This window comes from Suncus etruscus, chromosome 3 (genome assembly GCF_024139225.1).
Source record: "Suncus etruscus isolate mSunEtr1 chromosome 3, mSunEtr1.pri.cur, whole genome shotgun sequence".
Classification (NCBI taxonomy): Eukaryota; Metazoa; Chordata; class Mammalia; order Eulipotyphla; family Soricidae; genus Suncus; species Suncus etruscus.
The window spans coordinates 15,627,219-15,653,367 of NC_064850.1; the positions used below are offsets into that span (position 1 = coordinate 15,627,219).

Sequence of the window (26,149 nt, forward strand, 5' to 3'; positions counted from 1 at the left end):
CTGTTGAAAATTTAATTTCTCTCTCTCTAGAGCGATTTCTTGATAAAACCAATTTAATCAACTTTTTTTTTTGCTTCTTTGGGCATACATGTGTTATTTTTTAATCTGTTAATTTTCTTTGAACCCATTATTTTTTGAGTTTCTTTTAAGCTTTGACAATTAATTTGTAGGCATTCTCAATCCAGTGCATTGTTCTTTGTCCTATTTATTCTCTCTATCCTTGTCCCCCCAAAATGGCCCAAAAGGTATAAATAGTGGGGTGGTTGTTTTGTGACCTTTAAAATGTATTTGTCTTTATCTCAAACCACCATTTCTGAGGTTCTCACTGCCATCCTCCTCTCCTCCAGCAAAGCTGGCAGTGACATGCAGTGCCCATTAGGATGTGGGACAAAGGGCCATTGCACCTCCAACACCACATGCCAGTGCCACTCTCACTCCAGTTTCTATCCAAAAGACTGCTTTGAAATGATGCCTCTGAGGTCTTTGGGGCAGCAACCTGCTCTCCTCTAAGAAGCAGTTGAAGCATTAATACCCAACTGCAGTTTTCAACAAAATAAGATAATGCTCATCTGTCATTTCTTCTCCTCCACACTTCACACTCCCACTGCTGTTTTCCTAGCAACTAATTACTCTGTTCTTTGACTAGTCAGTTTCCTTGTCTGCTGTTCTTACTGCTTCAGTGGGAGGCAGGTCAGACCCTCTCCAGGCCTGCTGTCCACAACCCCTAAGATGCTTGCTCCTTTGGCAGGATTTCTAGAATCCTAAGGATTAATGGGCAGCCATTAGTGATCTACAAAATCACAAGTGCCCTAGGTTTTATGTTCATGAGATGACAGTTTTGAAAAGGCAAAAGTTTGTGTTTTAGGAGTTTTTTTAATAGGGAAAAAAAAATAAATGTAACAACAACAAACTTTTCATGTTTATGGTATAGAAGCATCCCCCACTATATCAGTTGCTTTCAGCCTTGATTTTTTCTTTTTTTTCAAGAGGTCAGGGAAAGTAAAGCAAGACTCCTGCACTTTGTGGGCTATTTGGTTTTTCCATCTACTTTGAGGATTGAGACCTAGAAAGAGAACCCCCCCTGTGGAGCAGGAGGAGCAGCAGGGCAGCAGCCTGGTGGGATGGATACTGCACCACCTCTCTCTCTGAAAGCTTCCCCAGGGAGTGACAGGTCCCACAGAGGATGGGCTCCTCCTTCATCCTTGCCATAACCCCACACCCTCCCTCCCACACTCAAGCTAGACACACAAACTTTCCTCAAAAGTCATCATTTTCTTTCTTAGATGAAAGATGCCAACGAATAGCTTAAATTGTATTTACCTGGTACTGTTGGTTCTTTTTCTGCTGGGGGCCACTGACCTGCTGATCTTAAAGATAGCAATCAAGGGCTATTCAAGAAGAACTAAAAGCAAGCAAGTCCCATAAAAAGATCAAATTGCTCCTATTTACTTAATTGTTTTGGCTTCAACACTCAGAACTTCAATGTGCTCAGGACTTACTCCCGACTGTGCTCAGGGTTCACTCCGGGTAGCATTTAAGGGACTAGGAGTTGAACCCAGATAGATGGTCAGGTTCAAGTCAGTCCTCCTACCTGCTGTGCTATCTCTTTGGTTCTTCAAGTTGCTTGGAAATAACAATGGGTTACAAAGTTGTTGTTTTATTTTAGGGGCCGGAGAGATAGCATGGAGGTAAGGTGTTTGCCTTTCATGCAGGAGGTCATCGGTTCAAATCCCGGCGCCCCATATGGTCCCCCATGCCTGCCAGGAGCAATATCTGAGCCTGGAGCCAGGAATAACCCCTGAGCACTGCCGGGTGTGACCCAAAAACCACACACAAAAAAAAAAAAGTTTTTTTTTTTTAATATTTAAAAGGTTTTTATTTTTTTGTTTGGTGTTTTTCTTTTGTTTTTTTTGTTTTTTGGTTTTTCTTTGGTTTTGGTTTTTGGGTCACACCCAGCACTTGGGTTACTCCTGGCTCTGTGCTCAGAAATTGCCCCTGGCAGGTACAGGGGACCATATAGGATGCCAGGATTCGAACCTGGGTCCACTGCATGCAAGACTAGCGCTCTACCGCTGTGCTGTCTCTTCAGCCCAAAGTATTTTAAAGAGAAAAATCAGAACAGGAGAAAAGAATACTGGGATTAATAATGTCCATGGCCTTATATGTAGCCAACATTGGTTAAATTCCAGCACCAACAAGAAAGGTACCTGAGCAGAGAGCTTAAGTATAACCTTCAGAAAGCTACCACCCTAAAATAAACAAATAAAATTAAAGAGCAAAGGCAGATTATTTAACCCTAGAATAACTATGAAAACCATCTGATTCAAGCACTTCTTTTTTTCACCTTAGGTATAGTAATCCAAAGAAGTTAATTGTGTTTGTTTGTTTTTTTGATTTTGGGGCCACACCTGGTGATGCTCAGGGGTTACTCCTGGCTATGTGCTCAGAAATTGCTCCTGGTTTGTATTAATAATCTGGTTACAAGCATTCAGGTGTTTAATGTTATACCTACTCCCAGGAGAGAGAGTGTCTAAGAATCTTTCCTACAGCCACTATTTCTCACATAAGTTTAATGCATAATAATAATAAAGATGTCAGTTTGACACCTTTTGAAGTGTGGCCTGTCGTGAGCCCCAACTTTAGTTTTGTTTGTTTGGGTTTTGTTTGTTTTGAGGAGATGAGTCATACCCAGCAGTATTCAGGGCTTACTCCTGGCTCTATGTTCAAGTGGCCTCGGGTTACCTAATGGGATACCTGGGGTCAGCCTTGTACAAGGCAAGCACCTTATCCACTGTACTATCATTCCAGCCCATAAGCCCCAACACTTAAGGGAAACAGAGAAGGCAATGGGGGCCTAGAAGGATAATATCTGGGCCAGGCTTTTGCCGTCTTTCTTTTTTTTTTTTTTTTTTCTTATTTGCATGTTCTATGCAAGATCAAGCTTTTTTATTTTTTTTTCCTTTGCTGTAGTGCCACTTTCAGATTTCTTCCACAGGATTCTTCTCATATCTCTTGAAATAGCCTGCAGAAGCTAGAGGGTGTTCCCTGTGGCTGTAAAGGCAATAAAAAACAATAGGATGGATGAGCTTTTACTCTGTGGAACTTTTGTTTTTCATTCTTTTGGGGCCTACCAGACAATGTTTATGGGACAGAGTTCTAGCCCCTCTTCCTGGAGATAGATACTCAGCTAACTGGGCTGAATGGTTTAATGCTGGAGGCTGTAGCATGACACTATTTAGGGATGTGGTACTGCAAGCCATGTGGTTTTGCTTACCATGTATTCCATCAGTGCTGGGGCCAGGGACACTGGGGGGTTAAGATATGCAAAGGATCAAACCCAGGGTCTCACACATACAAACAAACATCTGTATTTTAATCCTTAGAGCTTTCTCTCTGACATAATTTTTATATTTTTCTTTTTTTTTCTTTTTTTTGTTTAGTTTTGGGGCCACACCCAGTGGCACTCAGGGGCTACTCCTGGCTCTGCACTCAGAAATTGCTCCTAGCAGGCTCAGGAAACCAGAAGGGATGCTGGGAATCAAACCCGGTCCATCCCAAGTCAATCTCGTGCAAGGCATTTGCCCTCCCTCTGTGCTGTCTCTTCTAGCCCCATTTTTTATCCTTTATGAACAAATCTTCTCACCCTGCTTAGACTTTATCATATGGCAATTTGTTCATCTAAAATATGTAGAAGAGTTTTAGTTAGACATTCAGTGTGATAAAACTGAATAATAGACTATAGAGAACATAAAAATAGGGGCCAGTTGAGGTCTTTTAACTAGTTTTAGTATCAAATGTTATGCCACTTAAAAAATAGCTCTTCTTAGGCCAGAGAGTTGGCACAGGGTGTAAAGCGTCTGCCTTGTGAATACTAGCCTAGGACGGACCGACCTTGGTTCAATCCCTCGGCGTCCCATATAGTCCCCCAAGCTAGGAGTAACCCCTGAGTGTCAGTCACTGGGTGTGGCTGAAAAACAAAAAATGAAAACAAAACAAACAAAAAATATCTTTCTTGCCTTGTCGTAGGCTGACCTAAGACGGACTGCAGTTTGATCCCCTGGCATCCCATATGGTCCACCAATCAGGAGCAATTTCTGAGTTCAGAGCCACAAGTAACCCCTGAGCATCTCCATTTGTGGCCCAAAACCAAAACAAAACAAAACAAAACAAAAAAACAAACCTCTTCTAGTGAACCAGAAGAAAATTTGCTATTGTCAGTTCCAAGATGTTAATTTTATTAGGACCCAAAGATGAAAACAGTCTGTCTCTGTATTATTCATTATCATTGATTCTTTTATCCTTGTTATTATCTACTCTGATATATAATATAGACTTAGTGAAAGTAAAACATGGTTTGGAGAGAAATTTTGGAAAGTTAGTGTCCAAAATTTATGATAATGTCTGTGTTCTCACGTGCCAGTTCCTAGCACAAAAAAGAATTGCTTGTAATCTGCCGAGTTTTCTAGTTAAAAATAGTCATTTTTGAAAAGCAGTCCTGATTTTGAAGTAAGTGTCTCCCATGGATTATTGTTTTTATTAATATTCCTTTGGCAAAGTATAACAATCTTATATTTAGTGATCCTGAGCACTAAATATAGAAGAACATGCCATATTTTCTGACATGAAAACTTCGTATTAGCAGTACTTTTATTAGTAGATTTTCAAAGTGTTGCAATGGTATATTTTTATCAAAAGTATCAGAATCAAAGTTAGAAAATCCTGTCAAAACCTAAAGTAATATACCGTCTATCATGTGTAGAGTATGAGAAAAATGATACAAGTGATTAAAAGTAACATCCTAGAGACCATAAAGCATTGCTCTCCAAACTGCAGATTATACTTAAGGAGGTAACATCCCAGATGTTTTTAATAAAGTGGATAAAATAGAATGGAAATTATTCAAGGATGGCTGTGTATATGTATTTGTGGTTATGCCACATTACTGTGTGAAATGTACTTCTTGCTGGGACTTTAATCCAAAAGTTTGGTTTCATCCTAAAGTTTGTAAGACATTACTAAGCATACAGCTGGGTCTTGGGTAAAGTACCATGTCATTGGGGCAGGGAGCCACATATCTTGCATGTCTGAGGCCCTGGGTCACTTACTAGTGGGTTATGTTATTTCATATCAGGGTCATTGATGTGACTCAGTAGTAGCATACTTGCATATGTAAAAAGCCCTGAGATCAGTCTCTGACTGGCACTGAGGGGGAAAAAAAAGATCTAATGTTGAAGTCGATTTGTTAGGAGTCAGGGAATGAAAATTCCAAGAAAGACTGGCTAAGGCTGGGAAGAACCCAACAAATGCATATGTTCTCTTTTGAAAACCAAAATTTTAGTCCTAACTGTGAAGGAGACCCAGGAGAGAGGAGGCAGATGGGCTATATTTGGCTTTGGGGAGTTATACCCAAGACACACAGACAAGGTCCTGAAAGAGTGACACACCCTTCATGTGTATTCTTCCACCAGCATTAGCCACTTTCCACAGTAAGGGCAGGTACTCTTTTTTGTTTGTTTAGGGCCCAACCCCAGTGATGCTCAAGGCTTACTTACTTCTGGCTTAAGAGTCCTTTTCAGTGGTATTCAGAGCTTACTCAGAGAGCCCTTCTGATGAACTTGGGGAGGGGGTGGGGGGAAATAAGAGTTTCCCAAGCACTGCCAGGAGTAGTATCTGATGTAGAGCCAGGAATAACCCCTGAGCACTGCTGGGGTAGTCAAAAATGAAAAACAAAAAGGACTGATTTCAAGATTTTATATGTTATGCTTGGTTCCTTTCACAGTTGCCAAGTTTGTATAATTTGGCCCTTTTCCCCTCCTTCTACTCTAATTCTGGCTCTCAAATTATCTCCCAAGATATCTCCCTACTTAATTGTTTCAGTGTCAGAATCCCAACAAGTTCAAAACAATACACTCATTTAGATCTACATTACTCAATGATGGCTTGTTTCCTATGGAATCCAGTCTTGGGGTCTGACCCGTGACAATATAGTGGCTCAATCCTCAGGTCTCAGGAAAGCCTGTGCCTCCTTTATTAAGCCCCCACCAAACCCTCTGTGACTCTCATTGTATTTTTGAAGACTCAGCATATTGAACGAGAGCAAAAGAAAATACTTGTATGATATGTCCTGGGGTCTCGTTTTTGAAAGAAAACTAATAGGACCCAATGACAGGGAATCTGAAGCAATGGAGTTTCATCAGCCTTAACTGTTAATGTGAATCATTGTGGTTCCATCCCGAACAAGCTACAACACTAATCATGTTTCTCCTCTGCGTTCCCCTTTCATAGGAGCTGCTCTGAAACCTACCGCATGCCTGTGATGGAGTACAAAATGAATGAAGGGGTTTCCTATGAATTCAAATTTCCCTTCAGAAACAACAACAAATGGCAGAGGAATGCCGGCAAGGGGCCTCACCCACCTCAAGTCCCATCACAAGTGCAGAGCCCTATGACCACGAGGCTGAACACTGGGAAAGGGGATGGAAAGATGCCACCTCCAGAAAGAGCCAATATCCCTCGCAGCATCTCCAGTGATGGACGCCCCCTGGAGCGACGGTGAGTGTCCGTCAAGGTTTGCTCCGTCTCTTCCCTAAACCTCAGTAATTCTACACCTTCAACATAGCACTAGTATATGTCTCCCCAAATTTTACTAGAAGTCAAGGATTAAGACTGAGATGTGGGGCCGGGCGGTGGCGCAAGGGGTAAGGTGCCTGCCTTGCCTGCGCTAGCCTTGGACGGACCGCGGTTCGATCCCCCGGTGTCCCATATGGTCCCCCAAGCCAGGAGCAACTTCTGAGCGCATAGCCAGGAGTAACCCCTGAGCGTCAACGGGTGTGGCCCAAAAACCAAAAAAAAAAAAAAAAAAAAAAAAAAAAAACAAAGACTGAGATGTATGATAGTGTTCCAAAACCTTAAAGAATAAATATGGATGGTTTTCAAGAAGCAATCATCTCGTTGTAATGGCATTTGTGCTTTGCTTTCATTTCTCTGTGGCACCAACAGAAATCATCATCATGCACTATGTAGCCATATGGATTAGAACTTGGCAGACTCTTTGAGATGATATTGACCGTATTATCATCTTTGACAGCCTTTGACTTTTTGGAATAAGTGATGTGAGAGAAGCAACAGAATGTAGGTTTTGTAGGTTTTGTATGTTTGTGTCACGTTGCTAATAAGAAATAAGACAGGAAGGGCCGGAGAGATAGCATGGAGGTAAGGCGTTTGCCTTTCATGCAGGAGGTCATCGGTTCGAATCCTGGCGCCCCATATGGTCCCCTGTGCCTGCCAGGAGCAATTTCTGAGCCTGGAGCCAGGAATAACCCCTGAGCACTGCCAGGTGTGACCCAAAAACCAAAAAAAAAAAAAAAAAGAAATAAGACAGGAAAACAACTATTACAAAACAGACATTCTTTCTTGTTCTGAAAGTGACATAGTGCCTATTTAAAGCACTCAGCCCTGCATAAAGTAAGTAAAAAGGAAAGGGACTGAGGAATCCTCAAGAGTGATAAACGAGTTTGTTCTTACATTGAAAGTTATAGTAGTTTCCTTCATAAAGAATAACTAGTTTAACTCTTTCTTAATAAGGATGCCCTATAAACCAGTTTGTTCTTACATTGAAAGTTATAGTAGTTTCCTTCATAAAGGATAACATTAACTGTTTCTTCATAAGGATGCCCTAGGAATTTTACTTAGTAATTAGCTGCAAAATGCAGCCATTTGACCTAGGGTTGAGACCAAAGCTTAACCTGAATAGTGTGTGTGTGTGTGTGTGTGTGTGTGTGTGTGTTTTCTTACTTTGAGAGCTAGGGTTGAGTGTGTGTGTATGTGTGTTCTTTACTTTGGGGTCGTGTGTGTGTGTGTGTGTGTGTGTGTGTGTGTTCATTCTTACTCTGGGGGCTAGGGTTGAGCTCAAAGCTTAACCTGAATAGTGTTTGTGTGTGTGTGTGTGTGTGTGTGTGTGTGTGTGTGTTTCTTCTTACTTTGAGAGCTAGGGTTGAGTGTGTGTGTGTGTTCTTACTTTGGGAGCTAGGGTTGAGATCAAAGCTTAACCTGAATAATTTCTGTTTGTGTGCTTGCATATGTGTGTGTGTGCATATGTCTATTTCTTTTTACTTTGGGACTATACCCAGTGGTGCTTAGGGGTTTCTTCTGGCTCTGCACTCAGGAATTATTCCTGGCAGTCCTCAGGATTAAACCTGGGTTGGTCAGGTGCAAGGCTAGTGCCTTATGAGCTATTTTACTTCCCTCTGCTCCCCTCCCTTCTTCCTTCTACTTTCCTCTTCTCTTTCACCCTCCTGTGCCCTCCCATTGGGACAGGGTACTCAGGAAGCCTAGAGATACTCATTCGAGCATCAGTTCAATGCAAGGCCTGAGAATTTGATGCTATTCAGACCTTACAATGCTAGGATATCCCAGGCTGCTGTTACTGGGGACCTTCAAGGCTGTGCTCAGTGATGTTCAGAGGGCTAGTGGCAGAAGTCCAACTTGGTTGGGTATATCATCTATACTGCCCTCTGGCTCCTAAACTAAGTACATTTAAGTGTCAATAAAACTATGAATTTTTAAATAACTGCATCATAAAATCAGTTTTACTAAATTTATCTCTGCTAATGAACGATTGTCTCATTTACTAGCCACTTGCTACTCCCTCTACCATCACTGGTGGTCATCTTAATTACTTCAGAATGTTTTTGCATTCCTCCCCTTGGAGAGGGATCCCTTACCTATTGGCATGAACCTAATATTGAGGCTGAAAATTTTTTTTTCCATTACACAGACATTTCATTCTATTGCCTTCTCACTCCCAGGTTAGGCAAGTTGTGTTTAGCTGTAGGAAAACCCACTATGCTTCTGCACGTGTTAGCAACCACTTCAAAATGTATTGGAGTCGGGAAGTGGTCCGCTCTCAGCTGTGTTGGGTGAAAACACAAAAGTGGCCAGGAGTCCTTAGAACAGTAAGAACAAGGTGCCAAGAAAAATGGGTTCTAGGTTTTGGAGTCTGGGTTTAATTTGGGAGGAGAAGTTGAGGTTGTAAAAGTTAGTATTTTTTATTTAGTCTTAGACCATATCTAACAGTTTTTGCAGCTTATTGGGAGTGTTTAGGAGACTATACATGTTGCCATGGACTAAAACCAAGTCAGTCACATGCAAGGCAAGCTCCCTCCCCACTGTGTTCTTTCTCCAACCATAAAAGGTCTCACTTAGACTATTGCATTTTTAAAAATTGTGGGTATTTCAGAGATAGTAGAATCTCATATAGCTATATAATTCAGTAGAACACATGAACACACACACAAAAAAGAACACATGAACACACACACAAACACACACACACCCTAGTTGTCTCCTAGATTCTCATTTTATTCTGCAGATTTATTTGCAGAGCCTTTCTAATTATCTCAATAAAAGATACCTCAACCAAAACTCAGTAAAATCCCACCTGATTTCTCCTCTCACTTTCATTGTTTTGAGGGTAGAAAAGACTTGCAAGATGGGCCCGGAGAGATAGCACAGCGGCGTTTGCCTTGCAAGCAGCTGATCCAGGACCAAAGGTGGTTGGTTCGAATCCCGGTGTCCCATATGGTCCCCCCCGTACCTGCTAGGAGCTATTTCTGAGCAGACAGCCAGGAATAACCCCTGAGCACCGCCGGGTGTGGCCCAAAAAAAAAAAAAAAAAAAAAAAAAAAAGACTTGCAAGAAATCCCTGAATAAGTTCTTGGTGTGATAAGGTATGTTAACTGGAATTAATGATAGGCCCACATTTTGGAAAATAAGCCATGGAAACAATTGTTCAGAGGAAAATCATTTCACTGTTCTCAATGTAATTTTTCTTTCCAAAAAAAAAAAAAAAAACAACTGTGTGCTTCTAAAAGGTAAATTGTTTAACTTCTCCATATACATATACATATATATATATAATTTTCCATATTATAATCAAGCTCATATTGAGTTTAATTTCTGCAAGATATATTTGAGTTCATGTTGAGTTTAATTTCTGCAACAGAAACTGAAGCTTTTTGCTAGATACAATGTCCTCCCAAGGTCTTTAAAATCTTTTTTTTTTTTTTTTTTTAAGAAAAGAGCATGGCTTATTCTTTTCCAGTGATGTACAGAAGCTTTTAGCGTTGGAAGTGTGCATCATCTCCATTTTGACCAGATGGAGTTCTTTGAGTTCCAGAGCTTATTTTGTGTGTGTTTATATCTGCCTTTTATCTTCCATGGCTCAGGATAATAGGGATCTGAGAGCTCACCCTGTGAGTTTGTGGATAGGGCCCTTTGGCACTAAAGATATATAGAAGAGAATGGAGTACATTAGGCTATGAGGGCTTTAAGGGGGGAATTTAACTTCTCTTCATTTCCTCAAAGACTTCTTTAGGATAATCAGAATTTCAGATTTTATGCAGGGAGATTTAATGGACTCAGACCAACTTTTTCAGGCTATATGGAACTTTTAAATGGGACAATTAGATGAATATTTTCCTTAAAGTGGAAAATTTAAGAGTTCATTTGGGGCCCAGAGAGATAGCATGGAGGTAGGATGTTTGCCTTGCATGCAGAAGGACGGTAGTTCGAATCCCGGCATCCTGTGTCCTTCCCCCAAGCCTGCCGGGAGCAATTGCTGAGCGTAGAGCCAGCAGTAACCCCTGAGCACAATCGGGAGATACCCAAAAACAAAACAAAATCAAAGAGTTCAGTTGGGCTAGGGTTTGGATTATGGTCTATCATTTTTTAATATATAATTTTTTTGTTTGGGGCCACACCTGGAGGTGATCAGGCATTACCCCTGGCTCTGCACTCAGAAATTGCTTCTAGCAGGCTCAGAGGACCATATGGAATGCCAGGTATCAAATCCAGGTCTATTCAGGTCGGCTACGTGCAAGGCAAACATCCTGCCGCTGTGCTGTCACTCCAGCCTCATTGTTTCTTTTTATTTTAAATGCTCAGTAATAAAATGACTATTTAAGAAACTTGCTATTTTTAATAAACGTACTATTATTACTAATATACTTGGGTTTGTATACTAGAGTCATATTCATCATAAATACTTCCTTAATTTCACAGACTCATAAACTTTACCTGGAAATATAATTTTATATATATAATATATAAAGAGACTTTGCATGAGAAACAGAGGCTTAGCAAATAAAATCATATAACATATATGTTATATAATGTTACCTTATTACGTATTATATTATTGTTGTTATATTGAACACATAATTACATAATGCATACTATATATTATGTATTCTCTTATTTTAGGTGAAATACCAGCTAACATAAATACTTACTATTGGATCTTATTGTCATTGGAGGTTTGAGGACTTGAACTTTCCCAGATACTGTCCAGCAGGGTCACTATAATATAAGGATTCTTAAATCCTGGAGCTTTATTTTTAAATTTTTGGTTTTGTTTTCGGTCACAACTATCAGTGCTCCAGGCTGACCCCTGGCTCTGCATACAGGAGCTTAACAGGGCTTTATGGCGTGCTACATATTGAGCCTAGGTTGACTACATGCTAGACAATTGCCTTGCCTGCTGTGTACTTACTATCTCTCCTGCCCCAAATCCTGAAACTTTTGCACATCTAGGAATTGGCCAGCTTGCATCCCTGTATGCTTCCTTATTTCTGAAGTCAGTGAATATTGTTCACCTACGACTTCTTTGCAACTGTTCAGAACTCTTTGCTACTTCAAACTTTTTTTCTTGTCCTCTAGAATTTTACTACTGATATTTTTCATCAAACCTTTACACCTATTCCATAACTCCAAAATTGTATGTCTCTCACAATTTTTTTTCTCACCTTTTAAGAACACATGCATACTGTGCAATATCTTTGCATAGATATTTTTGTTGTTTGTTTTGTTTGGGTTATACCTGACAGTACTCAGGTTACTCCTGACTCTGTGCTCAGTGATCACTCCTGGTGGGACTTGGGAACGGCCACTGATTTTTACATGTTAGTATTTTTGAAAGGGGAGTCACCCAGTAACACTCAGGGGTTACACCTGGCTCTGCATTCAGAAATTACTTCTGGCAGACTTGGGGACCAAATGGGATTCTGGTGATTGAACCTGAGTTGGCCACATGCACGGCAAATGCCTTACCTGTTGTACTATGTCTCTGGACCCTACACTTTAATGGTCTTTCAAGGAATTTTATTTTAGATATTTCTAGATATTGAAGCAGTAAAGCAAAAAGAAGTACTTATAGTGGGAAGACAAGTAAATTAAGTCAGAGGAACTTGAATTTTCAACTTTAATTCTGGAAAAATAAGCAGAATGTAAGATATGCCTTATTGACTATGCTTCACTGAGTAATGTGCTGGAGTTGGTACATTCACATGGTTGTGTGACCATCACCACCAAAAGCCTCCGGAACTCTTTCATCTTCACACATTGAAATTCTTTAACAGTAAACAGCAATGTCACTCCCCTCTATTCCCTTCCTCCCATAGTTTAGCTCCCATTGTTTTGGGTTCTTCCTGAACATGGAATCACACAAAATTGGCCTTTTGTCTGGTTTATTTCAGTTAGCTGGCTGTCCTCACAGTGCCTGCAGGTTGTAACTGGAATATGTCAGATTTCCTTTCTGTTTTTGATCAGGTTGCTGGGTGGCTGAAACAACAGCCATTCATTTCTCCCCATCCTGAAAGTTAGGAAATTTAGGGTGTCTGCTGATGTGGTTCTTGTAAAGGCCTCTAACTGACTGCAGACAGCTGCCCAGCCCTGTATTATCACATGCAGAGTGAGAAAGCTTTGGCCTCTCTTCCCATCAGAGTCAATGGCTCCACTTTCTTAACTGATCTAAGCTTAACTCCTGCCAAAGCATCCATCTCCCCTTGAGATTCCATCACTTAAGGCTTAAGGCTTCAACATTGGGCACTCATGAGACTTTCTTGTTAAGGCTGAAGAATATGCCATTGTATGTATGGGCCACAATTTTTTTAATCATTCATCCATCATACAGACACATGGGTAAATGGTTTAAGTCTATATAAATGAAGACATTTTTATAAAAACAAAGACTGCAAAAGTTAATAAATGAAAAACAAATGTTAAACACTATAGTTTGATAAAGTTGTAGAGATAAAACTTAGGCAGAAGTCTTCAGTGCTTCAGTTTAGAATGCTCCTGTTTTAATGGTATATTGAAAGGACGCCACCTAAAAATAAGTCAAGTGAAAGTTGCTCCTCATTGAATCTTTGACCATTAGCTTTAGTTCAGTTGTAAGTGAAGTATGATGAGCTGTTTGTCAGCCAAGATAAGGGTGAAAGCAGAAGGCTGTGCTCAACCCAGAGATCTCAGCCTCCTAAGGTTTCTCTCCTAGCAACTCTTGGAAGGAACGTGGGAATTATAATGCCTTACATTCGAAACTATTATTTTTGAGACTTATTCTTTGCACGATGCATGTAAAAGATGATCAACAAGACAAATTAACTGCCTCCCTCCCACATGCATCAGGGTGAAAATTCCTATACTGCACGTTCGGAAATTAGACTATGAACAGGCAACTGAGGTCAGCATTCTTTCATGGTGAAGATCTCTCTGGTGATAGAGTGGCAGTTTGGAATCTGCCTAGCATTAAAGTGCTTGCTGAGAAAAGTGGGTTTTATTTCCTTTGACCTCCAGGGACAGTTGCCATGAAGTAACTAACAAGATGGGCAGTGTTCCCGGGGCTGATCAGCAGAACTGAATTGACCACTCACCCATGCGTGTGTCGCTCTTGTCATTACTTGTTGCTCTGACCATGTAGGTGAGGCAGGCAGAGATTCAAGATCCTGGACCCATCCCTTTAGAATCTGCAGGTTTGTTTTAAGGTTTATGTAAGTAAAATATACTATAAAGAGGCATGGCAGGGAAGGCAGTTGGACCCAAAGCCTGAGTTCTGCTTGCAGGTATGTATAAAGGTTTGCTTTTTCACCAAACAGACTCTACTTTTGAGGAGAAAGAACTCATCATAATCTTATAACCCACAATCCCCCATCAAATGCTTTGGATTGACTCTTGTAGCTGCCATTATATTGCCTTCCTTTACTTTGCCTTTGTTGTGGTTGCAATAAATAGGAGTCATACATACTCATTGCAATGTGCCAAAGATGACTGATGCATTGTGGATCCAGAGGTCTCACATGGCAGAGATGTGGGCATTGCATTTAGTTTGTAGGGCCATTTCAGGACTCAGACTCTCAGCTTCATACCTGTGCTTTTATTGTAATAGTGGCTACCGGCAGAGCTGTGGGAGAGGTTTCTTAGGTCTTTGAATGGCCTAATACCTCTGACGAGGTATTACTCAGACCTAGTGGTGCTGCCCTCCCAAATATAATTTTCTGAGAACTGCTAAGTGGTAGAACAATTGCCTTATATGCGTGAGACCTACTTTTAGTCCTGGCCACATGTCTGCAGTCAAGGCCAACTTTGTGGGTGTACAGCCTGTGCAGACCACAGAGCTCTACAGTTAGAAGGGTCCAGACTGGGCTTAATACTCAGCAGTCAATGTCTTGAAATTCTTAGTGCCTTTTAAACAAAGGAAACCCATATTTTTATTTTGTTCTGTGTCCTACAAATGTAGTTGGTCTTTCTTGTTAATCAGTTGTGTGATTAGGGGAGGTAAGCCTCTCAGCAGTGCTGGGGGTTCTAGGGCCACTCCCTGAGGAACTTGACCTAGTGATGTGATGCTGGGGGAGTTCAGGGGATAAAAGGGACAAGGGAGAGGTGGTGTGCAGGGGATCAAACTCAGGACCCTGTATATGCCTGTCATATACTATGAGTTCTTTCCCCCTAGTGCTTTTCTTATCCATTTTTATTTTCTGTTTTTAGAATTATCATAACACATAAAATTGACTCTCTCATTAGGTATCTTTGATATGTGCCAAGCTGTGAACTCCTCCTGGCTTGCTGGCAATAGGCAAGTGAGGATCCATTTATCTCAGTATGAGAAGCTGCCATCATACAATCTTCCTAACTGAACAGTAGAGCTGTTCCTCATTACGAGTTGACCTTGTCCCAGGAGGCTTGTGAAAACTGAATTTCCTTGATTCTGTCTGACAGCTCTTAGGAATTGTGTGGTTAGAAAGCCAGGCACCACTCCAGTGCTCCACATCCACAGTAGGAGATGAAAGGCAGAGGAATGAACTGCTTGATTTTGAACACAGCCTGTTCAAAGTCTAGTGTGGACCGACCACCCAAATTACATTACCTTGAATCATTCTGGAGACTATTTTTTACATAATTCTGATAGAATCCTGTGATATACCATGCTAAAGGCAGACTTTCACTTAGGTCTGTTCCTTGAATAAATAGTGTTTTAATTGCTAATTTGTGGCAAAATGCTGTGCTTAATTATGGACTCAAGTATCTAATTTGTCAGTCATTACTGTTATTTGAAACCCTCTCAGTAGTTTTTACCATCCTTTCACTGTTTGCACTTGAGTTACCAAGGGCCTTATCTCCTTGGACAAATCAAAGCAGAGTTGTCACTTGGGAGTAAGAAACAGGAAACAGGCATAATTAAACCTATTCATAACTACTGGGGGGATTATCATCTACTGATATCTGAAGAATTCCTTATCTATAAACTAGTAAGTTATCACACAGTATAACGAGATCAACTTAATCCGTGTCCATGAATGTGAAGTGCTATGAATTCATGGAAAAGATAGGGCCAGGGGTCAAGGTTGTGTTACTAGGGTTCTGGGTATAGTGGCTGTTTTCTTCTTCTGGTATGAGAATGTTTCTGAAAAAGTGAGCTGTTATTACTCTTGGACCATCTCTCCCAGTGTGTCCATCCTCTTCAACTGTTTCCACTGCAGTGAAATGTGTTGCCTATAAAAATGAAAAGCTGGTGTTGAATTTAGTCCTGCAGACTGTGGAACGATTGTTTGGCTGATGCTAATGATTTTTTCCATTGCTTCTGCTACAGTCTTTATACAAACAAAATTCTTAGTATTTTATTTCTACAGAGGGAACTAATCAGGAGCCCCCAGTTATTTATTTCTACACTACAGTACAAAAACATGTCAGAAGGAATCTATTGAAATCAGTGCTAATATTTTTAGATGTAGCCTTTCTGACAGTGATTAGAATATTCTACAGATTTAAAAGATTCCACAGTGAAAGATGTATTAATTACTTTGCATACTAATATACATGTCTAGGGCTCATTAGGACAGAAAAAAATTTTAAAAACCTGGATTTACCTCAAAAGCAAAGATCCCTAATCTTGTGTTTACTCCTTACCCCTTTACCCCTTCAGATAGAGAAGATGGACATGGAGTGAGAGAGATAAGTATGCTAGCTGACTATGGAGCCAATTTGGGTGATAATTTATTTCAAAGTGACATGATAAGGACCAGGGATATGGCTCAAGGTGGTAGAGCACATAGCACTGCATGAATTTCCCCAAAAAATGCTAGGTGTGGCCTTGTAAGTCCCAAGCTGTGCCAGGTTGGTCACCATGAGCACAGAGGTATATGCACCAGCAAGCCAGACTTGAATACCGACCCTGCCCCAGTCCTGCACCTCAGCACCTGGAACACCATTGGGTGTGGCCCTTGTGAGAAAGTAAAGTAGCCAGACTATTAGAGGCTCTGCTCTTTATAGTGAGTGACCCAGGCAAAACTGGACTGCCCAGCCTTGCAGTTCCAGCAGGCACTTGCTCTCATTCCTACTCTGCAAAGTAAGTCTGTTCCCCAATAATATCTGTGTGACAGTATCATATTAGAAGACTTGAAAAGAATAGTAGTAAAACCAGAATACAGACTGATGCTGCCATTATCTTTCCTACTGTCTATCCATCTAGTATCATGAAATCACTGTGGTGAGGTCTATGAGTCTCTTTCTATGTTCTGTGTGCGAAGTCAGAAAACAAAGCTGCTATTGAGTTATGAGAGCAGGAAAGGACTAGGAATGAATGCTGGCCTTCTGAGAAAAGTTCTTTTTTCACTTTGGGATAACTCCAGCAACCAAGTAGAATTTTTCTGATACATTTGCCAAATAAAAAAAAGTTGAAATTGAGAGTAAGCACATGATATTTCAGCTTACTGACCGTCTTGGAGAACAGGGTAGAGAAAAAGCAAGATCAAAATACAGATATTAGAGTTACATCTTGGCTTTTCCTATGGTATCATATTGTTGCTTGCTCACAGAACCATAAGCTTTCTAGATTCATCATAAATCTAATTTATTGACATTCTTCACACTCAATTATGTTAAAAAATATCATCAAGCATGAGACAGAGAAATAAGTCAATGGGCTGTATACACATTTTACACACAGGGGCCCAGGTTTGGTGACCCAACCTCAGATCTAGTAGTATTCCCCCCAAGGACCATAAGGGAAGGCACAAAAACAAACAACAAAAAATATTGCATTGGCCTTAGTCCTTGTTAGCATTCTAATGCCGCTTCCTTTTCCCCATTTTTCTGTCTCACGTCCTCCCCTAATGAGGCGTCACTTGCAGTAATCAAACCCCAAGTGAATGGGTATAAAGCAGGAGTACCAGCTATAAGAGAAAAAAAAAAAAAAAGCAGTAGAGTGCTTCCACCCTCAAGAACTGAGTGAGCTTTCAGATCCTTCCTTATTGACCAGACTCAATGGAGGGAGGAACAAGAGGGGTGTGTAAAAGTAGTTAACAGACTAAAGTACTTATCTAATGCTAATCAAGTCTAGGCAGGTCTTTACATCTCAAAAGGGGTGTGTGAAGCTAAGAGGAATATAGGGCAAAGTCTCTTTTTTTTAGGGGAAGCTGCTTGTGAGCTCTGTGTGTTTAGCTACATTCTTGTTGGCTGTAAGGAAACCAGAGGAGCTACAAAACTATATTTGAAGTAGAAGAGTGAAGAGTTGATTTCATCCTTGTAACCATCCTTACCTCCACCATTCTCTTTCCATTAACTTCAAAATAGAGAAGATTGGGAGATCTTACTGGAAAAGAGTAAAGAGACATATACATGTTTTCTCTTCTGAAAATGCATCACTCTAACCAGGGATAATCTAAATTTCCAAGACCCACTAGTAACTGATCCTACCCTTTATGCCTCCCCTTCAACCTGGCATTCTAATGAAACAACTGTGTATTCTGTGTGGTTTTAATGGCAAGATTAGTGATGTTAACAGAAACTTTAAAAATATTTTTTCCTCTCATTGCTTCTCATAATATTCCCCAAAGACCTAACAGCCTAAGTATCCTCAGTTGCTCCATTCCTTTCCTTAGAGTAAGTATTGTCAACCTATTTTCTGATGTCAGATCATTGTTATTCACAAGAGTGTATAGGTTTGATTCCATCAGTCCCTTTTCTCAAGTTTGATAACATCTATATGACTCTGTTATCGTTGCCTTTAGTAAGTTATCCACAAATACTGGCACTTTGTTTTTATTAGCATCCAGCTGTACTACAGCTATGACCCAGTGTACTTGCTTGAGAGCCTCTCACTTGGGGCATCTGGCAGAATTATGTGCTGTTATCTGATCTGATCTTCATTTTCTACAATGTTGAGAGGGATTCTCCTTTAGCTCAAAAGCATATATTAAGCAATCAGAAGTGTGAAGATACATGATCAATCCAGCTGACTGAGGCAGGGCATGGGGAGTGGGGGACTGGCCACTTTGGCAATACAGTGGTCAGAACTGTGTCCGCTGGGACCACTACTGTAAATGCATAACCTAAACTATAATGAAATTAAAAATAAAATAGGGTCTGTTGGCCTTGCATGTGGCCAACTTCTGTTTGATCTCCAGAACCACAAAGTTCCCTGAGCAGCACCATGTGTGGCCCTGGAAGCTCCAGAACTGCTAGAGTAGCTTAGGCAATCTCTGGCATTGCAATGCTCAAGAAGCACCACATTTCTAGACCCTCACATAAAACCATGGATTTGGTTCTCCTGGTTGAGAATTGCCAGGAGGGGCCTCCTCAGACATCCTGGGTATGGCTTGGGAGGCCCTTCTAACCTACAACCCTTCCTCAAAAAATGAATAAAGGATCTGAACCTGAGAATTAGGAAAACTGAATATATCAAGAGTATAAGATATATGGAGCATATCAAGCATGTGATCAGGATAGTGTTGTGTGTGGGGGCTTAGTCCTAGAAAAGGTGTCAGGGACTTGGGTCCTCAACCTTATAGGCAAAGGAAAACTTTGAAGAGGTCATTTGTAGTTAGATCACTTGGAATAGTGAGCAGGTATTAAAACTACTGAGTGAATAGATTCTGAAAGCTTGAAGGTCAGTTGCAGCAAGGTTGTATGTGAAGGAATATAGAGGACCCTCTGCAGGTTAGAGACTAGTAACTTTTGTCTTCATGTTTCTTAAGACCAGAGCCCAGGGTTTGTGCTTAGTAAGTAGCTGAACTCAATTACCTGAATTGACTGTGGATATGAGGGAAGTAGAAGGGAGAAAATGGCTTCAAGATGTTTGGCTTGAGAACCAAATATAGGAGGGATAGGTTTGGAGTATTGAGAGCTGGGGGGAAGTGGAGCTAGATTTGAAGGGATTTCACTTGGACTGCTTGCAAGTGTTTCAGGGTTGTCTAGGAGATGGCTAAAGATAAGAGAGGTGAGGAGCAAATGCTGTGCTCTTGAGCACAGATGTGTTTGGGCTCATCTTTCCTTTCTCATCTTCTGTTAGAAAACTTATCATAGTGATTCAGGTATCACTCTGTCAAGATGTGGTACAGTCTATCCCATAAAGGAAGTCTGAGGCCCAGTGTAGGAAATTGCCTTATTTCCATGAGTGGAGATTCTGTTCCCAGGCTTCAGAACTTTGATGCATCAGACCATGTAGCCACTGCCAGTATCAGTTGAAAAAGAAAGATCCTAGCATCTCTAAAGAAACAGCAGTGGTCTAGCTTAGAGCATGTGGGCCAGAAATGAGGTGTGTCTCAGTCAATGAATGTGTTTCATTGTATACCTTTGTCTATAGGATGGCATGACATCCTAAAGTTAAAGTATTTTAGCACTCATATCTGAAGGGGAAGACAGTGTTACTAGGAGTAATTTGCTCCTAGGCTCAGTAGTCAATATCACTTACTGATTGATAGCCTCTGATCTGAATTGTCACCTGCTAGGACAGAGAAGGTACAGGGAAAGAATCTGTCTCTCTAATCTATAAGACCCCCTTTCTCATCCTGAGAACTAGTGAATAAGAGTGCAGGAGATTTAGAAATGTATTGGGCTGGAGAGATAGCACAGGGGTTAATAATCTTTGCAAGCAGCTGACCTGGGTTCAATCCCCAGAACATCATACAATATCCTGAGCCCTGCCAAGGGTGATCTCTGAGCCAAGAAATGGGGTAAGCTCTGAGCCTTGCCAGTAGTAGACCCTGAAAGTTAGCTCCAACCACAGCTGGGTATGGACACACACACACACACACACACACACACACACACACACACACACACACACACACACACACACACACCAAAAAGGAAAAGAAATGTGTTACATGACTAGAGTGCATGCTGCTGTGCTTTAATATAAAATCAGTAAGTTCCTTTAAGCTTTGCATGCGTACGTTTGTCATGGAGGTTTTTATAAGGTTGATGCTACTGTCAAACAAATGTATAGCTACCAAAATCTGAAATATTCATTCCAGATTTTGAGTAATAAAATTGCAAAACAAAGAAACATGCTAGACTCACTGCGGCTGTCTACCCTGGGAGAACCAGTGTGAAAAATTGGGATTGATTACTGTGTTCCTGTCACAGGGTTCAATTATCCTCTACTGACATACTAGGGAACTGTATAAGCAATTCAGCCTATTGAATTCTGGCAGCTCTTGGAAGCATACATGTTGGGTTTTTCCCCCTTGTTATTTTTAAGACCCCCTCCCCTTCAAGGCAGTTTTCCAGCTGTTCTCTTGGGAAATGGTTTTATGTGAAAGTTTCTTTTATGGGTTTCCAGCTGGCTTCATTTTCACTATCTTCATGAAGGCACTGCTTTTGCTGCATTCTTATGATATTATACATCACACATTGCCTTGGTAGTTTTCCTTTAAATTGTTTGACTTCTTATTTTTGGTTTGCACACCCAGGCTATCTCCTGGTTCGGACATCTACGTGACAGTCTCATCCATGGCTTTAGCAAGATCCCAACAGTGTCGTAACTCCCCTAGCAACTTGTCTTCATCCAGTGAGACTGGCTCCGGTGGGGGCACTTATAGGCAAAAATCTATGCCCGAAGGGTAGGTATGCTTGTTGTCATGTTGTACATGGTCCCAATTGATATCAGGGTCTTTCATCTGTAATCCAGGCATGTGAAATGATTTTCATTCAGCCCGCCTTGATCACTCTACAAAAATAAAATAAAATAAAAAGCAAAGGGAAAATGTGGCTAATGTTCCAGACAGAAAGTTATTTTAATGGCTGGTTCAGATCAAATTTTTAGGAAATTTAACATTTTCTAATATCTAAGGACTCAGTGACAGAAAAATCAAACCCATTTGTTTCTCTGCTAAATATAATATCTAATTTCATGTAAAGATTGTATCGCTTCTAAATATTTTCTCCAAAGTAAATTTCTTGGCCCTGGATAGACTTTTGATTAGTTAGAAGAAATGATCATCATTCAATTCAGAATTTGAAGTGAAGGGCTAGAGAGATAATTATAATAGGTAAAATATTTCCCCAGCACACATCTGACCAAAGTTCAATCTTCTGTATCCCCTATGGTTCCCAGAGCCTTCAGGAATGATAGCAGAGTGTGGCCAAAACAAACAAATAAAAAGCTTGATTTTTTTTTTTTTAAGTTTTTTGGGCCACACCCGTTTGATACTCAGGGGTTGTGCTCAGAAATTGCCCCTGGCTTGGGGGGGACCATATGTGACGCCGGGGGGATTGAACCGCAGTCCTTCCTTGGCTAGCGCTTGCAAGGCAAACATCTCTAGCACCACCTCTCCAGCCCCCAAAAACTTGATCTTATACACATATTAGAAGATTTATGTGCCTATCAGAGTTATTTTGTTTTTGTTTCTTGGGTTTTGGGGGGGGGGTGGGCCACACCCGGCTATGCTCAGGGGTTACTCCTGGCTATCTTATCAGAAATAGTTCCTGGCAGGCACGGGGGACCATGTGGGATGCCGGGATTCGAACCAACCACCTTAGGTCTTGGATCAGCTGCTTGCAAGGCAAACACCGCTGTGCTATCTCTCTGGCCCCTATTTTGGGTTTTGTTGTTCCTTTTTTTTTTTAATTTTTATGATATACAACCTTAATTTTTTTAGTAGAAATAAATTCTTTAATTGAATCACCATTAAACACATAATTACAAAGTTGTTCATGATTGTCAGTCATACAATGTTCAACACCTTTCACCAGTGTACATTTCCCACCACCGATGTCTTCAATTTCCCTTCCTCTACCCTATTCCCTCCCCCTACCTGCCTCTGCTTCTCTCCCTTACTCTTCCCCATCCCTCTCCCTTTTCCTCACCCTTTTTTCCTTTTAGACACTGTATTTTGCAATATTGTAACTGAAGGGGTATCATGCATATCACTTTACCTCCTTTCAGCACCCAGTTCTTGTCCAGAGTGATTGTTTCCAACTTTCATTTTCTTAGTGGTCCCTTCTCTGCCCTAACTGCACTCCCTCATTCTTTGTGGTTGAATTTGGTTTTATCTCTGAAAACACCAAGCATTCCAGTTATTTGTTTCTGACAAGAATGAATAAAGTAAGAAACAAAATGTAGATTTAGAGATTTTAGAAGGTTGGGGCTGGGGCAGACGTAGAGTTGTTGAAACTGATTAAAACACCAGTTTTCACTGGAGAAAGGTGTTCTATATTATATGACTAAATTCAATCATGAACAACTTTGTAACTGTGCATTTCATGGTGATTAAATTAAATATTAAAATCAAGGTTAGGTATCATAAAAAATTAAAAAAAAAACCCACAATAACTGATAGACAAATAAATCTTCTTCAGCCACCTTCACTGAGGTCAGACCATCAAAGCCTTCCCATGGAGCAAGTTCTCTTGTAACATGCTGGAAAAACCATTTGAAGAGTGAATGTGAGGTGTTTAAAGAAACTAGTGTTTTTGTTCTATATTCTTCAAAATTATTTTTTGTTTTGTTTTGGGGTCACACCCAGCAGCACTCAGGGGTTACTCCTGGCTTCATGCTCAGAAATCTCTCCTGGCAGGCTCGGGGGACCATATGGGATGCCGGGATTCGAACCGATGACCTGCATGAAAGGCAAACGCCTTACCTCCATGCTATCTCTCTGGCCCCTTTAAATACATTTTTAACAAAGACACAATTTGTTTACATGCCTAAAGTTTGCAATGTTGCAGAGTGATCATGCTTATTCAGAATACCTTCATAATGTTTATTCCCCCCCCCCATGGTATTTTAATTTTTTCTTAAAACTCTTACATGTGATTTTTGTAGTTGCTAAATGTGTATTTTAGCAGAAGTAGGATAGAGCTACTATAAAACTTTTCCCTATCCACTTCTCATGGCTCCCCTAAGATTCCTTTGGGTACCTATCTTCAAGGCACATTTCTTGCTTTTAATTACTTCAGTAACAATTAGAAAAAAAAATGTTAGCTCTTATTCATGAGTCCCAAAAAGGGTTTTATGAGTTAAGTATCATTTTTGTCCCATATTACAAGCCCAGCTAATTATTTCTGGTTTTAATTAGTTTATTTTAAAAAGACCTGATTTGATTTCAGAATTGAGAATTTATCACAATGTCAGTATTAGAACAACAATGAAAAATAAATGAGCTACTAACAACAAAAGGCATTTTCTTCTGATTATAATAGATTTTTTAAGTAATAGCAAATGTGTAATTAGAAACAATATTTTGGCAAATATTAATGTTAAAAACATAGTTCACTTCCCATACTGAACATTATTTTAAAATGGTTGCAATTATTCAAGATTATGATTGCCAACTTTCTCATAGATGGAGTTTAAATATTACTCCATTGTTTGTGAAGTTACCTTATTATTTATCATAATGTGCAACTTCCTTTTATTAGTCATCTTTTATAAGGAGATGACACAGGGCTTTCCTCTGGATCACAGGCCATATTTTGCTTCCCTCATCAATAATTTAGGAGACAGGGTTTACTGTGAGTCACATGAATGGCTCATGGTGACATCTGATCCTAAGGTTACCTCTGTTAAAGGAAAGATTCCATCTACTTTACAGTCATCATAGGAAAAACAAATCTGTAGTTTTTGACTAAATAATGGGTAGATATATTTCTATAGTCTACTTTGAACCCATATTCATGTTGGCCTTGAAATAGCTCAAAACACAAAACTGACAGTGAGGCAATACTCGGTGGAAACCCACACACAAAGCTGGCTCCCTTCTTGTCCTAGATCTACTTCATTGCCCGGGAGCCACACATGTGTGATGAGTGATGTGTGATGTGTGTGATGCCTGCTCCCTGAGTGAGGAAACTGAACTTGTCTAAATTGGTTGGGGAGCCAGAAAGATAGTACAGGAGTAAGGTACTTGCCTTTATACAGCCAATTTTGGTTTTGCATGATCTCCAACATCATTAGCTTCACCCCTTGAGGCCCTGACTTATCACCAGATGTGGCCCTGGCAACCTCTGAGCATTGCTGGGTAATTCTTAGCACTGCAGGCTCCCAACAGTATTGTACCCTGGGTCCCTCATGTTGAACCACCATCCTGATTGAGTCACCAAAAGAAATAGGCCCCAAAATAAACTAATAAATAATATATTAAGGTAAATTAAATAAAGTAATTCATATACCTGTTTCACATGAGTAGAGGATAAATAGTGCCTATATAAGTCGAAGTTGGAATGTGGTAGTTGAATGCACCACTATTGAATATGGAGACTTCAAATAGCTGGGCCACATAGCAGTTGTATTTTTAATTTCCTGAGGAAATTCCTTACTATCTTCCATATAGTCTTCACCACTTTAAATTCAATCAACAATAAGGATGTTGTTCTTATTTCCATTTCGTCACCAGCACTTTTTTTGTTTTGTTTTGTTTTGGGGCCACACCAGGCAGCATCAGGAATCATTTTTGCTGGGCTTAAGGGACCATACATGGTACTGGGGATAGTATCTAGGTCAGCTGTACTATCTGCTGAACTATCACTCCAGCTCACCATCACTTCTACTTGTCTTTTGACAAGTATAAGGTGATCATTAATTTTGAATTTGCTATTACTTGCTAATATTCCTTAATACGTGATCATTAACATTTTTTCATGTGCTTTCTGGCCATCCATAGGTGTATAAAAATGTTTGTTTAAATGTTGACAGCTACTTTTGATGGGATTTTTGTTGTATGTTTGTTATGTATTTTTATTTGTTTGTGTTTGGATTTTGGGTCACACCCAGCATCACTCAGGGGTTACTCCTGTCCTGGCTCTACGCTCAGAAATCACTCCTGGCAGGCTCAGGGGACCATATTGGATGCCAGGATTCGAATCACCAACCTTCTGCACGCAAGGCAAACGCCTTACCTCCATACTATCTCTCTGGCCCTGTTGTTATGTATTTTGTAGACATATCTGGTTATGCTTGGGACTTAATCCTGGTGCTTCTCAGGGGTCATCCTGATGGTGCTGAGGGACCATTTGCATTGCCAGGTATTGAACAGAGTGTTTACCGGGAAGCACCTACCCCTGTACTATCTCTCTGTGCCACATACCCAACTTTTTTAAGTTCATATTTTATATAAAATTAGAATAGGACCCTATGCCCAGTTTGAAAATAGTCATTATTTTAAACCAATGAAGAACCTGCTGTTTTAGAACTTAGTCCTGTACTAAGTTTCTATTCAGTTGTGGAGTTTCTCTTTTCCTTCTACTTTCCAATAAACTTCTATTTTTTTGTTTGTTTGTTTTTTTGTTTTTGTTTTTGGGCCACACCCAGCGGTGCTCAGGGGTTACTCTTGGCTGTCTGCTCAGAAATAGCTCCTGGCAGGCATGAGGGACCATATGGGACACCGGGATTCGAACCAACCACTTTTGGTCCTGGATCGGCTGCTTGCAAGGCAAACGCCGCTGTGCTATCTCTTCGGGCCCTTTTTTTTTTTTTTTAATAAACTTCTATTTTTAAAAAATACTGAAAACAAACAAAATACCCTGCTATTTCTCACTATTTGTGAATCTTTTTTTTTTATGATCACATTCACCAGTTTCTTTGCTTTAATGGAAC

The 26,149-nt window shown here is 40.4% G+C and overlaps 1 protein-coding gene across 5 annotated transcripts in view; it reads left to right on the forward strand.

Annotated features, from left to right (window-relative positions):
- SIPA1L1 (signal induced proliferation associated 1 like 1) overlaps positions 1-26,149 on the forward strand; it is a 363,330-nt gene that overhangs the window by 289,146 nt on the left and 48,035 nt on the right. For 4 of the 5 annotated variants that reach the window (XM_049770289.1, XM_049770292.1, XM_049770290.1 and 1 more), the window contains 2 exons: positions 6,286-6,552; positions 21,027-21,176. In XM_049770289.1, the coding sequence (XP_049626246.1) occupies positions 6,286-6,552; positions 21,027-21,176 (417 nt within the window). The remainder of the gene's footprint in view (positions 1-6,285; positions 6,553-21,026; positions 21,177-26,149) is intronic. The other variant, XM_049770293.1, reaches the window with a different exon arrangement.